The 14,573-nt window shown below is 41.1% G+C and overlaps 1 protein-coding gene across 1 annotated transcript in view; it reads left to right on the top strand.

The window, feature by feature from the left end:
• LOC131068261 (uncharacterized) overlaps positions 1-14,573 on the top strand; it is a 197,981-nt gene that overhangs the window by 65,870 nt on the left and 117,538 nt on the right. The window contains exons 5-6 of the mRNA XM_058003441.2: positions 2,418-2,517; positions 2,625-2,699. Of these exons, the coding sequence (XP_057859424.1) occupies positions 2,418-2,517; positions 2,625-2,699 (175 nt within the window). The remainder of the gene's footprint in view (positions 1-2,417; positions 2,518-2,624; positions 2,700-14,573) is intronic.

The raw sequence follows: 14,573 nt of genomic DNA, 5'->3' as shown, positions 1-14,573 counted from the left end.
CACGGGACCTGGTATTCTGTAACTTGTATTTTTTGATTGGTACATTAAGTTTTTACTATATGGACTAGAAAAACATTTCATAGGGCCTCTGAAAAATGAAATGGTAGTAAAATAACTTATTGCACCTTTTTATAACTTTGAAATTTATTCCTTTTGTAAAAGTCAAATATGTAACCAAGTGACATACCTTTAAATGGCCAATAAAGAGCTCACATATTAACTTAGTAACTTATACTGGTATTCTCTTTGTCATTACTCTGTAGTATCATCAGTGTGCACAAAGACACAAATTATGATCTTTAAAGTGTGACAAATAGCATTTTTTAAATCATATATGCAAACCACTAAAGTTGTTTGTAATCTCTCGAGGCAGAAGACTGTAAGTTGAATTTATTTCTCGAATAAAAATCTGGGTTGAAATTAACATAACTATGGAACATGTTATTTTAGCAATTTAGAAGAGAGTTAAAATCATTTCTCCCTTATTTGCCTGATATAATTGCAGTTTTCTTTCTGGTCTATTGCTAGCACTTTCATACTCTAGAAATATTAGTTAGTTTCTCTTCTAAATCAACTACTGCGTGCTCAATTATTTATGTTGATCAATAGTGTTTACCGTGTCATCTCAAACTGTACTTGTGGGTATTGTATTTAAGGGGAGCACGCATAGATGACTGAATCTTTTGAATAACGATGTGATTTTTATTGTTTAACTTCCGTTTTTATCTCTTATTGTTTATCTGTTCTTTTTACCATGAGTTAATATTGCTCAATGCCCTAGTTGCCATTTACAACTTTCCTTTGTTTCTAAGAATTATAGTTTACATGGATCTATTATTATGTCCATCTTCATATTATTTCCTCTACAATAGGGATAGATTAAACAAAGTCTGGGTTAGGAAGCCAATTTAAAATCAAACCTGTTTAAGTGCATTTCAGCAATGGTTTACACAAAATAAGTTTTACTGTTATTAGTGCTTGCCATGTACAATACTATCGTATACATTGAAGCATCAACTAGTTATTTATAAATTGGGTTTTCACCAATTGTAAAATTTTATTTATTTAATTTTAAAAAAATTCAATTTTATAAAGCTAACATGTGAATTTTTAACTTTTTAATTTATAGGAATAAATTTTTGACAATGATAGTTTTTTGGGCCTTTCTTGAGTTTTATTTATATTTAAAAAATACTATCTATTTAATTTTTAAAATTTTTTTTTATTTCTAAAATATAGTAAATTTAATCAAGTAGTTATTTTATAAAGATATAAATTTACACTATTAAATTAATAAATATTAAAATATAATTTAAATTAAATCACATCCTTAAATTAGCATAGAAGAGATAATCTTCTCTAGGGATTTGATTTTACAAAATAAAAAAAAAAAATAAAAAAAAATAAAACTATTTCTATTACAAGCATCACCATTAATACTTTATTCAAATTTATTTAGCTTTAGACAATAAATTATTATGTCGATCTAAAAATTAATTTAAAAAAAAAATTAATATGTATTTCTGTACCAAATATTATAAAATGATATATATTAAATTAAGATTTTTTTTTTTTTACTATGCCTAGTAAACTTTTTAACGTGACCGGTGAGCTGGCACGACACGCCCTTCGGCTCCACGTGAATGCTTTTAACCTGAAGCTATGAACCGGTGAGGCCACAAACGGGGGACCTCATCCCCACACTTCACTTCTTCAAATCCGCGAGCACAATGGCCCAACAAAGGCACAAGGCCTTGTGAGCACAATGGTCCAGCAGGGATTTGAACCTTGGTGACCGCTTCACTTACGAAGTGTTTAAACCGCGACACTACATGTCTGAAGACTAAATTAAGATTTATTATAATTTATTAATAATTTAAATTTTAATTGTCATTTATTAAATTATATATTAGATGTTATTTTAATATATTAGCAAATATATAATTTAATATAATATATATCATATTATATTTAACAAATAATCTAATATATTAAACTAATAATAATATACTTACACTAATAAATATTTAAACAAGTACATAAATTGTTAAATATTTACCTCATCTATGGACTAGACAACAAATACTATTATTGCAATAACATAAAGGCAAGTACTGGCCACTATGTGGCACTTGTTAAGGTTGTCTTGGATTTGATATCTTTTTTATTTAGCCCATAAATTAAACTACAAAAGTGAACGCTTTATGAAGGTTGTCCTGTTTTCTCACTGAACCAAAGCACAACTTGTTTTGGTTAATACTTGGTCCAGAGAAAATTTTGCACGAGCCTCTTTGGTTGTAATTTTGAAGAAATTTAAGATTGAACCAAAGTCTTTTTGCCTTGTAGAAATATATCTAAAAATATAAGTGTATATTAGGATTGTGTTGATTTTTTTTCCCTTTGTGATTAAATTTCAGCATGGAGTTCCTTTTCAAATCTCCAGCCGGAGATGGTCCACTTGTTGCATTTGGTGGGTCTGATGGAGTTATTAGGGTCCTCTCAATGGCAACATGGCAGGTTGTTGGTTATTCCTCCTTGTATCTCTAAAGTGGTACGCTAGATTGCAGTTTTTACCACAGTCAACATTTATTTTGCTTTATATAAATCTCAAGTTTCACTTGCAGCCTGTAAGAAGATATAGTGGAGCTCATAAAGGAGCAGTTTCTTGCTTGGTCACATTCCTGGCTTCTTCAGGAGAGGTATTTTCTGCATAAAATGCTACCATTTGTTTTCATTTTAAAGCCATGTGCTCATAAGGAACTCACTGTTTTTTTGTAGATTGTGTGTATTGAATTTAGCTTATTTTAGTTGCAATGTTATCGTGCATATTAAATGAATCATTTGCCTAACTTTTCCTGGTTACTGAAGTCAAATGAAAATGACATAAATAAGTGTGACCTTGGCTTCTTCAAGACAAGCTCTCAACATTATTATGGATACATTTGCATTTAAGTTCTCTTACTCTGCCTTCACATTTGACTCTTACCATTTTGACCTTTTTGTGCTAGAAAGAGTGATAAGCATGCCACTAGCATGGGAGCTTGGGGTTGATAAATGAATAGATGAATTTCATGAGAGGATATGAAGTTCTGTTAGTTACAGGGAGGGTGATAAGCATGATATTAACATGGGAGCTTGCATGAACTCTTTCCATCAAGTTTTCTAGATTTATTTTTATTTTAAACTATTGCAAAACTATGCACTATTGTGCCTTGATGTACATTTTTGTAGACAATGGAAATGTTTTTCTTTAATGCAGGCAAACTTTAGTATTTGAAAGACAACATGGAAATGGGAAGAACCATGGAGATTTAGGTCTCGGTGTTCAGCTATACATAACACAATGCATTAGGATGCTTGTGGTTGAATTCAATGAATTTGAGTCTTGCATCAACCCATTTCTAAGCTTGCATAGAAACTTAGAATCACCAAGCTGCTCAAAACCTCATGGTTACTTGAAGTTTATCTCCTCTTGAAGATCTCCATTGAGATATACACATTTCACATTGATTTGGTGCACACACCATCTAAATCTCATACATACTCTATCTTTGCATCAAGGGCGTATCATTTCCAATAGTCAGTGTATTCCTTATGAGAGTATTCTTTCCCAACTATCTTCACCTTTTACCTCTCAATAGAACAGTTCGAAGTGAATTTTGTTTTATAAAGCCATTTGTGATCACAATTTTCTTTTCATGCATATTCTAAAGGGCCTATCTTTCCAAATAATCGGTGTCTTCCTTATGAGAGTATTTTATCACAACCAACTTCATCTTTTACCTCTCAATAGAACCATTTGAAGTGAATTTCGTTTTATAGCACATTTGCAATCACAATTCTCTTCTCTTGTGGATATGGTACAAGCTCCCAAGTCTTTTTCTAAATCTAGTCATCTTTGCCCTTAGCCTCCTTGTAGGATTGCAGATCACAAACATCCATAACCCTAGTCATGAGTGTGAAGTTGGATTGCTTTTCACCTAGCATTCCTCAAGTGGTAATCTTATCTACCCATCATCCTTAGCCTCCTCAAGGGTAGTAGCAAATCGCTTGGGTCAACAACACTTAGAGCTAGTATCCTCATGCAGTCCTCTTTCACAACTATCTTCACCTTTTACCTCTCAATAGAACCATTTGAATTGAATTTTTTTTTATAAAGCCATTTGTGATCACAATTTTCTCTTCATGCATATTCTATCTTTGCATTAAGGGCCTATCTTTCCAAATAACCAGTGTCTTATAAGAGCATTCTACCACAACCAACTTCAGCTTTTACCTCTCAATAGAACCATTTGAAGTGAATTTTGTTTTATAAGCACATTTGCAGTCACAATTTTCTTCTCTTGTGGATGTGGTACAAGCTCCCAAGTCTTATTCTTCATCAAGGATTTGTACTCCTCCTCTATTGTTTAAATCTAGTCATCTTTGCCCTTAGCCTCCTTGTAGGATTGCAGATCACAAACATCCATAACCCTAGTCATGAGTGTGAAGTTGGATTTCTTTTCACCTAGTATTCCTCAAGTGGTAGTCTTATCTACCCATCATCCTTAGCCTCCTCAAGGGTAGTAGCAAATCGCTTGGGTCAACAACACTTAGAGCTAGTATCCTCATGCAGTCCTATGTTACACCAAATTTTGGGATGAGGATGGTGTGCATGTTTTGAGGACAATTTTTGAGAAGCCATTTTTAGGGGAGGGTAGGGGATGAGTATTAATAAATAGGGGAAATTTAAAAATGTAGGAAATTTCACATATTCATTATAAATTAACATTGACAAGGCATTCATCATATACATAATCGAACCTTAATAAATATAATTAGACATGAATTGAGATTTCACTTGAGAGTTGACACACTATTTAACAAACTTTCATTGCTTTCATTGTTTATGTGCATATATTATATGAAAATTACAACAAAATCTTCTTTATGCCAATGGAACCCCAACCAATCCCTTTTTTGCCTCCTCAACACCCTATCTGGCATCTTCGGGATAAACACTGCAATATGTGGCTGGAGTTTGATGGTACTGTTGTCATTTTTATGACACCCTTGGTCCATCAGTAAGAACCGATCAGAGATATGTTCCATGGACCAGCGCTGCCCCAGTTGATCAAGGATAAAATCAGTGGAATCATGGTTTGAAGTGTTGCCTTGTCGGAAGTTCCTAGGCCCTCTTTTTCTCTTCCTCTGGAACTCCGGAACGCCGAGGTTCCGAAGTTCTTTGCCTTAGCCGCTCTCTTTCCTGCTTCGGAACTCCGGAACCTCCAGGTTCCGAAGTTCCCTTCCTTCCCCGAGCTTCCAAAATCCCTGGAACTCCAGAACCCCGAGGTTCTGAAGTTCCTTTGCGCAGTTCCCTGGAACTCCGGAACCTCGAGGTTCCGAAGTTCCCTCTTAGCCCTTCTTCCTTCTTTTCTTCTGGAACTTTGGAACCTCCTTCGGAACCCGGAGGTTTCAAAGTTCTCTACCTTGTTTCCACTTCTTCTCTCCGGAACTCCGCAATCTCGAGGTTCCGAAGTTCCTTCCCCCTTTGCCTTCTCTCTCGAGTTCCTCCGGAACTCCGGAACCCTGAGGTTCCAAAGTTCCTTTTCTTCTCTTCCTCTCTCTATCCCGGAACCCCGAGGTTCCGAAATTCTTTCCTTAGCCTTTTGAAAGTTCTCCGGAACTGCGAAACCTTGAGGTTCCGAGGTTCCTTGCTGCCCTCCTTTCTCCTATCCCGGAACTCTGGAACCCCGAGGTTCCGAAGTTCTTCCCTTGTCTTCCCACTTCGGGAGTCAGAACTTCCGAAGTCTCCGGACTTCCTTCCGACTGGCAACACTTCCGGATGGCGTGATCGACACTCAAGGCTTTAAATGCTCCGACAATTTTGGTTACTTGTGCACTTTCTTTTGTGGATCCACAAGGGTGCATTAAATGTTTTGGCAGGATTTCCATCAAGGGAGGTACAGGGCCATGCTTGGTGACTTATGTCATGTTTGACTTTGGAAGGTTAGTCAATCTCCCTTCTCAGAATTGCCCCTTGTGGGTATGGCTAGGTTGCTTGCATGTACAAGTCAAGTGCATGCACTTCCCTGCACTTCCAAACTGACATGCAAGGGTCATGATCACCCTTGTAACCAGTTTTTCTATATAAAGGCTGTTAAGCCTCATTGTAAAGGGTTCTCTCCCTGCTGCCTTGAGCTTTTCTATGCTCTTTCTCTTTTCTTGAAGACTTGTAATTATTTTTGCATTTCTGCAACTGTAAGTTTGGCCTTTGGCCTTTGAATGAATTGAAATTACATTCTTGCTTTCCTTCAACTTATGCATGTTGTGTATGTTTCCTTACCTTCATCATAAGTGTATGTTTTGTGGCTCTTCTCTCCATATATGCTGTGTTAACTTGTTTTTCTGAGTGTGACTTGTGGGAATCCTTCTCCCCTTTTGACACTTAGCAAATTCTAACCCCCATACATGCATTTGGGTCACTCATACAACTGAAGTTTGTGCATCTCTTGGGTATTTCAGTTGATTCCTTGTGCCATTTCGGGTGGGGAGAGGAACGATCTCTTATCTTGGTGCATCACCTCCTTTCATTTTAAGCATTTCCCTCTTCCCTTTTCTTCTGCAAGTTGTTAGGATAGGCTTATGAGTAAGTTTTGAAGTGTTGAGTTGGTTCAACACTTGCACCTGGATTGAGAAGGAAGCCGGCCTTCTCCGAAGATTCAATCCCCTTGCGCGAGGTCCCACTTTTCGGGGTTGTTTCCATGTTTCACAAGGTTGCTGAGTTGATAGCTCAGAAAGGGTGCAAACTTTTGTGATAACAGTTTTTGGCACGCTCGGTGGGACGATATTGAATTACATACTAAGGATTCAGTGCTATTCTTAGTATCTCAGCCTTTAGAGGCAGTCATCTTCAAGCACTTGGCGACTCTGCTTACTTGCTGAATGCCGGAACTCCGAGCTTTCCATTACTAGTCGCTGAATTCCGAAACCCTGGAGCCCCGGGTTCTTGAAATCTCTCAACATTGCAACTTCGGAACCCCCAGGTTCCGAACTCCCGAACTTCCTCACTCCGGAACCCCGAGGTTCCGAGGTGCCGAAGTGGTCATAGTCCGCAACTCCGGACCTCCGAACTTCCGAGGTCGGTTGTGGATTTCATGCCCAAAAATTCATACAATGGTGTCTTCTTGAGGCAGTTTCCAATTCGTAGAACTCCCATTTGCAGGTTCTAGAAGGCGGAGAAGTAGACCTTCATTGTCACCAGTAAGGGGTGTCTAGGTTGTAAACACTCCATCTCCCAGGTCTCGTTCTACTCTTGCATTTACAAGACCATTACTATCAAGGGCTCCCACCACTCATATCAATAGACCATTGTTTCACATGGCAAGAAATTAGGTTTTTGCTACCTTCAATGGGGGGATTCCCCTTATTTTGACTCAATGGAGTGACATACCAGTGTCTGTGTTGAAGAGTATACCATACTTCACTGGTGAAACCACTACTACGCCCATTGAGCACTATTCATGACATTGCAAACATTTGCTCCGTCCATAATATCACTCAGGATGATGTTGCTGTCAGACTCTTAGCCACATCTTTGAAAGGCAAAGCTTTGCAGTGGTATAGAGGGTTGTCGTCTAACTCCATTCACAATTGGGACAAATTGGGGGATAGGTTGTGCAACCATTTCGAAGACAAAAGTGATCACCTATCACTTGTGGAGCAGTTGACTACGATCAAGAGGGCACCCCACGAGTTCATGGGAGATTTCAATTTCAGATTCCATAAGATATGGAATAGAATTCCTGTTCTAGTGAAGCCATCTTCAAATCATGCCTTCTTGTATTATCTTAGAGCTCTCAACACCGATATAGCTGTCATGATCCAATCAATGGGTGGAGCCTCTCTACCAGGTGCATATGACATAGCCATAAGAGCAGAAAATTGTTTGATTCAGGTTGGGAAGATAGCTCCAAGGCCTCGAATGCCTCTCTTCCCAGAAGCTCCTACTCAACAACCCACCTTGGCTCCTATCCCCATGGCTCCCGTAGGACAATCATCCACACCCTCTACATCCTCCAATGAGCTCCATGAGGTCAAGGCTCTTCTGCAAAACTTTGGCAATGAATTGGTGGCCCTAAAAAGACAACAAACTCAGTATAGCAGACCTTGCCAAGCACAAGGTCAGAATTATCAGCAAAACAGGCCACCCTTTCAAGGGCAAAACCAATGGAGCAATGCCAGGCCGTTGAATTGTGTGAACCCCACAACCGCAAGCAACTCAAAGGCGATAGTTCCAATGCAAAATAACCTCGCCCAAGAGCAAGATTGGTGTCAACCATGCAATCAGCCACACAACCAATGTGCATGCCAAAATGGAGGGTTTGTCCAAACTTTAGTAGTGCAAGATGAGCCGACCACTTCTGGCCAGCAATATGACCCAAATCAGCCTAGTGTTGGCACTTAGGCTCACTTACAAGGCGACTCTACCTTCGTCAATTGGCAGGAGGCAAAATTCTATGGTTTGAACAAAACAGGTGGTGAGTCCATGTTGCAGTATGGAAGGTCAAAGAAGAGAGCCATGGAGACTGCCTCACATTCAACATCAGCCCAAGCTCCAACAACCAATGTAGCTGTCTATGATACAAGCCAAAGTACCATGCAAGGGAACAAGAGGCAAGAGGAGACCCAAGTCGTCCAAAGAGCAAAGGCAAACCTTGTAGCCTCAAAGGGGCCTCTAAAGTTAGCTGATGTTCCTTTCAACATAGTTGATCAGATGAAGAAGGCCAACCTCAACATCACTATGTGGGAGGCCCTTTCAATCCCATCTCAAAGGGATTTGCTTAAAGAGGCACTGAAGGATGTCAATCAGTCAGGTGATGAGGTAACAGTCAGAGAAAAGGCAGTCTCCACCAGTTTGGTGCAACCCAAGGAGGAGGAAGATTCAAGCAAGATTAGCAAACCTCCCCCCTTCTATCTCTCCTTGATCATAGGAGATAATTTGGTTCACAACTGCATGATAGATTCAGGAGCTAGTAGCTCATACATGTCTAAGAAGGTAGCTGATCTTCTTGGCATAGAATACGAGCCTGTGACCAAAGGGGTGCTCCAATTAGATGGCACTTCTATTAAGACAGTTTGGGTGGTAACAAATTTGAAGTTAACCTTGCATGCATGCCCTGGTTGCACTGTCATGCAAGACGTATCGATCATCGACCTCCCTGCCTTCTTTGCCATCTGCCTGTCTAGAGACTTCACCGCCAAGATAGGTGGGTACGTGTCTTCTGACTGGTCCCATATGCTATTTTGAACAAGGTATGGTACCAAGGTCACCATAAGGGCATAACCCATTGCCCAAAACCACATAGAGCCCTACAGCCCCAACCTTATAAACATAAATTGCACTTTGCATGAAGACGGGGAGGAGTGTACTGTCTGTGAGCCTGCCACTCTCTTGCAAGAGGTTCCTGATTGCATGCTGGATGAATGGGCCAATGCCTTTCAGTTTGATCCATTAGCTGAGACTGAAGTGACTGGTCTTAGCACCTATTGTATCCATGAAGAGGATACTCCTATCCCTAACCTTATCAAGACACGAGGAGATTCAGAGGGGTTATGGAACATGTTTTTTGATGGTTCAAGAAACAAGAATGGTGCAGGTGTTGGGGTGATGCTTGTTTCTCCTGAGCAGGAGAAATATTTCTTCTCTTTTAGGCTTCAATTTGGTTGCACCAACAATGTCGCTGAGTATGAAGCCCTGATCCAAGGTCTCCAACTTGCACAAAATAGAAAGACTAGATCTTTGCAAGTATTTGGAGATAGTGAGTTGGTTGTTAATCACATCCGAGCCCAAAGTGTAGGAAAAAGCAACCTACTCAAATCACACAAACATAGGGTTTGGGATTTGATTGAGGGATTTGAGGCCTTCAATATCGAGAGCATTCCTAGAGGTCAGAACAAGCATGCTGATAGGCTTGTAGCGGTTGGTGCTCAGTTCGACATACCAACGCATGTTGCAAGTGAGAAGGAGCAACACATCAGATTTGTTGTGAGGCCTGCTGTCCCAGACAATCAAGTAAATTGGCAAGTATTCGAAAGCGATCAACAGATTGTCAACTTCTTGCAAAATGAAGCAGAATTTTCTGCTAAAAATTAGTCTAAGTTGCAAGACCAGTATGGAGATCAAATCATGCAGCTCAACTCCAACAAGCTGCCTAAAGCTCTAGTTACCTTGGAGGGCATTTTCAACTCAGATGATCAGTTGAAGAAGAAAATGAACTTGGCTGCAAAGAGGGGTCATTACAAGCCAGTTGTTATTGCTGAGGGTAGGTCCTTGAACTTGGGCAAGGTGTGTTCCTCAACCAAGCAAGAGGCCTTTGTTGAGCTTTGCCAACAATATGACGACATAGTTGCCTGGACCTACGAAGACTTGAAAGGTTTTGACCCTAGCTTAGCACAGCATACCATAGAGCTAGACCCAGATGCAAAGCCAGTTAGACAAAAGCAAAGGCCAATAAACCCCAAAATTGAGCGACTGATGAGGAAGGAATTGACCAAGCTCATAGAAGCCAATATCATCTTCCCTATCAAGCACTCCTCCTGGGTGGCCAACCTTGTCCTTGTAAGGAAGAAGAATTGGAAAATCAGGCTATGTGTAGACTTTAGAGATCTCAATAGAGCCTCCCTCAAGGATCATTATCCCCTTCCCTCTATGGAGCAGATTCTCCACAAGGTTAGTGGCTCAAAAAGATTTTCATTCTTGGATGGGTATTCAGGCTACAATCAAATCTTGGTCCAAGAATCAGACCAATACAAGACTGCATTTACTACTAAGTGGGGTACCTATGCTTATTGTAAAATGCCCTTTGGGCTAACCAATGTAGGTGCCACGTTCCAAAGAGCAATGGACATGGCTTTCAAGGGTGTATTAGCAAAGTTTGTGCTTGTATACCTTGATGACATAACTGTTTATTCGAAGCATGCAACTGACCATCTTGGTCATCTTGAGCAGGTGTTCATGAAATGCAGGGAGTATGGTGTGTCCTTGAACCCTAGCAAGTGTGTATTTGCTACTGATCAAGGAAAATTGCTAGGACACATCGTATCCAAGGAGGGTTTGACCATTGATCCAGAGCGAGTGGAGGCTATTCTTTCTCTTCCACTCCCCAGTCACAAGAAAGGATTGCAAAGTTTCCTTGGTAGGATCAACTTTGTGAGGAGGTTCATTCCCAACCTTGCCACCATGGTAAAACCCCTCACTTCCATGTTGAAGAAAAACTTGGCTTTCAGTTGGACCAACGAGGGAAGGGCCGGTTTCGAAGAGATCAAACAAGCAATTGCTCAGGCCCATACCCTTGTCAATCCTAATTACGAAAGGGATTTTATCCTCTTTACCTTCGGAGGAGAGTCCAGCATATTAGCTGTCCTAACACAGCTGAACGACGACAAGTTGGAGCAACCTATTGCTTTCTTGAGTGAGGGGCTAAAGGACTACGAGTTTAGGTATAGCTATGTAGAAAAGCAAGTCCTCACTGTTGTAAGGGCATTAAAAAAGTTTAGACACATGTCCAACAACAGGATCCAACTCTTAGTTCCGCATGCAAGTGTCAAAGATTTCCTTCTAAACAAGGATATCAGTGAGAAGAGGGCTGGGTGGATAACCAAGGTCATGGAGTATGACATCAACGTCAAGATTGCCAAGCTTGTAAGAGTCAGGGTCCTATGTGAACAACTTGTCTCATTTTCTGAAACTACTTTAGAGGTCTCCCTTGTGTTACAAGAGGATCAATCAACTAGCAACAACACTCAATTCAGTTGGGTAAGTGACATGACCACCTTCTTAATGGAAGGTAGATACCCCCAAGGTTTGGACCGGACCAAAAGAAGACACTTCAGGTTGCAGTCCGTTCCCTATGTCTTAGTGAATGGCACTCTTTTTTGAAAAGACTCTAATGGAGTCTTACTAAGATTCATCGAGCAAAACCAAGTCAGCAGACTGTTAGAGGAATTTCATGATGGCTCTTCAGGGGGCCACTTCTCTGCAAGGACTACAGCTATCAAAATAATGAGGGCTGGTTATTACTGGCCATCCTTATTCAGTGACTCACATAGATGGGTGAAGAATTGCAAGAAATGTGCTCTCTTCTTTGGGAAGCAAAGACTAGCTGCCCTACCTCTTCATCCCATCCAAGCAGATCAACCGTTCGCCCAATGGGGTTTAGACTTCATTGGCATGATAAACCCACCTTCTAGTGCTGGCCATAAGTGGATCTTGGCCGCAACGGATTACTTCACTAGGTGGACAGAGGCAGTTGCATTGAGGGATGCCACTGAGGCCTTAGTGTTGGAATTCCTTGAGGGAATGATGACAAGATTCGGTGTCCCGTCCACCATCATATTAGACAATGCCAGGGCATTTGTTGGAACCCTAATTAGTTCTTGGGCAGTTAAGCATGGTGTATACTTGAAGGCATCATCAAACTATTACCCTTAGGGTAATGGCTTAGCTGAATCTTCCAACAAGAACCTCATCAGGATAGTTAAAAGGACAATTGAAGACAATCAAAGGGCATGGCATATTAAGTTGAAGGCAGCCTTATGGGATGACAGGATCACACCTAAGAGGGTGATTGGTAAGTCTCCTTTCATGCTAGTATCCGGGAAGGAAGCAAGACTCCCAACTTCCCTAGAATTACCTTCTCTTGAACTAGCACATCAATTGGAATTAACAGCGAATGAGGCCATGACAGTAAGGCTAGCTGAGATGATGGAGCTGAAGGAGGTTAGAAGCAAGGCTGTGCATACACTTGAGACTCATCAAGAGCAGGTCAAGAAAGTTTTTGACAAAATGGCGACTAATAGGGTCTTCAAAGAGGGAGATCTAGTTCTCAAGTGGGATGCACACAGAGCCAAAGCTGGGCGACACTCCAAATTTGATGCTATTTGGAGTGGTCCATATGTCATCACTAGTTGCAAGGAGGCCAATGCATTTCATCTCTCCAGGCTAGATGGCGAAGTCCTTCCGATCCCAGTGAATGGGATTCATCTCAAGCCTTGCTTTTGAATAGGGTGTTGATGACTATGTAAATATTAGACTAGAAGTTGTTTTGCTTTCATAAGTGCTTATGCACATGCCACGTTCTCCTTAAGAGGGTGTGCGCTCTAGTTTCTAGTTTTCCTCCAAGTGATGGCACACACATGTTTTGGGTCTTTTCAAATGACTCAGTGCCCAATGGATGCTCAAGGCTTCTAGACATCATGCTTAGTAGGCAAGCATCCCGCAGAAATCGCCAAAAATGTTGTCATTTTTATAACACCCTTGGTCCATCAGTAAGAACCGATCAGAGATATGTTCCATGGAATAGCGCTGCCCTAGTTGATCAAGGATAAAAGCAGTGGAATCATGGTTTGAAGTGTTGCCTTGTTGTAAGTTCCTAGGCCCTCTTTTTCTCTTCCCCCAGAATTCCGGAACCCCGAGGTTCCAAAGTTCTTTGCCTTAGCCGATCTCTTTCCTGCTCCGGAACCTCCAGGTTTCGAAGTTCCCTTACTTCCCCAAGCTTCCGAAATCCCCGGAACTTCGGAACCCCGAGGTTCCGAAGTTCCTTTGTGCAGTTCCCCGGAACTCCGAAACCTCGAGGTTCCGAAATTCCCTTCCCTTGCCTTCCCCAGAATTCTAGAACCCCAAGGTTCCGAAGTTCCCTCTTAGCCCTTCTTCCTTCTTTTCTTCCAGAACTCCGGAACCCCGAGGTTCCGAAGTTCTCTTCCTTGTTTCCCCTTCTCTCCGGAACTCTGGAACCCCAAGGTTCCGAAGTTCCTTCCCCCTTTGTCTTCTCTCTCTAGTTCCTCCGGAACCTCGAGGTTCCAAAGTTCCTTTTCTTCTCTTCCTCTCTCTATCCCGGAACTCCGGAACCTCGAGGTTCCGAAATTGTTTCCTTAGCCTTTTGAAAGTTCTCCGGAACTCCAGAACCCCAAGGTTCCGATGTTCCTTGCTGCCCTCCTTTCTCCTATCCCGGAACTCCGGAACCCCGAGGTTCCGAAGTTCTTCCCTTGTCTTCCCACTTTGGGAGTCCGAACTTCCGAAGTCTCCGGACATCCTTCCGATTGGCGACACTTCCGGATGGTGTGATCGACACTCGAGGCTTTAAATGCTCCGACAGTTTTGGTGACTTGTGCACTTTCTTTTGTGGAGCCACAAGGGTGCATTAAATGTTTTGGTAGGATTTCCATCAAGGGAGGTACGGGGCCATGCTTGGTGACTTATGTCATGTCTGACTTTGGAAGGTTAGTCAATCTCCCTTCTCAGAATTGCCCCTTGTGGGTATGGCTAGGTTGCTTGCATGTACAAGTCAAGTGCATGCACTTCCCTGCACTTCCAGACTGACATGCAGGGGTTATGATCACCCTTGTAACCATTTTTTCTATATAAAGGTTGTTAAGCCTCATTGTAAAGGGTTTTCTCCCTGCTACCTTGAGCTTTCCTATGCCCTTTCTTTTCTCTTGAAGGCTTGTAATTATTTTTGCATTTCTGCAACTGTAAGTTTGGCCTTTGGCCTTTGAATGAACTGAAATTACATTCTTGCCTTCCTTCAACTTAT

The sequence above is a fragment of the Cryptomeria japonica genome, chromosome 11 (assembly GCF_030272615.1).
Source record: "Cryptomeria japonica chromosome 11, Sugi_1.0, whole genome shotgun sequence".
Lineage (NCBI taxonomy): Eukaryota > Viridiplantae > Streptophyta > Pinopsida > Cupressales > Cupressaceae > Cryptomeria > Cryptomeria japonica.
This window is presented reverse-complemented; position numbering and strand designations above follow the sequence as displayed.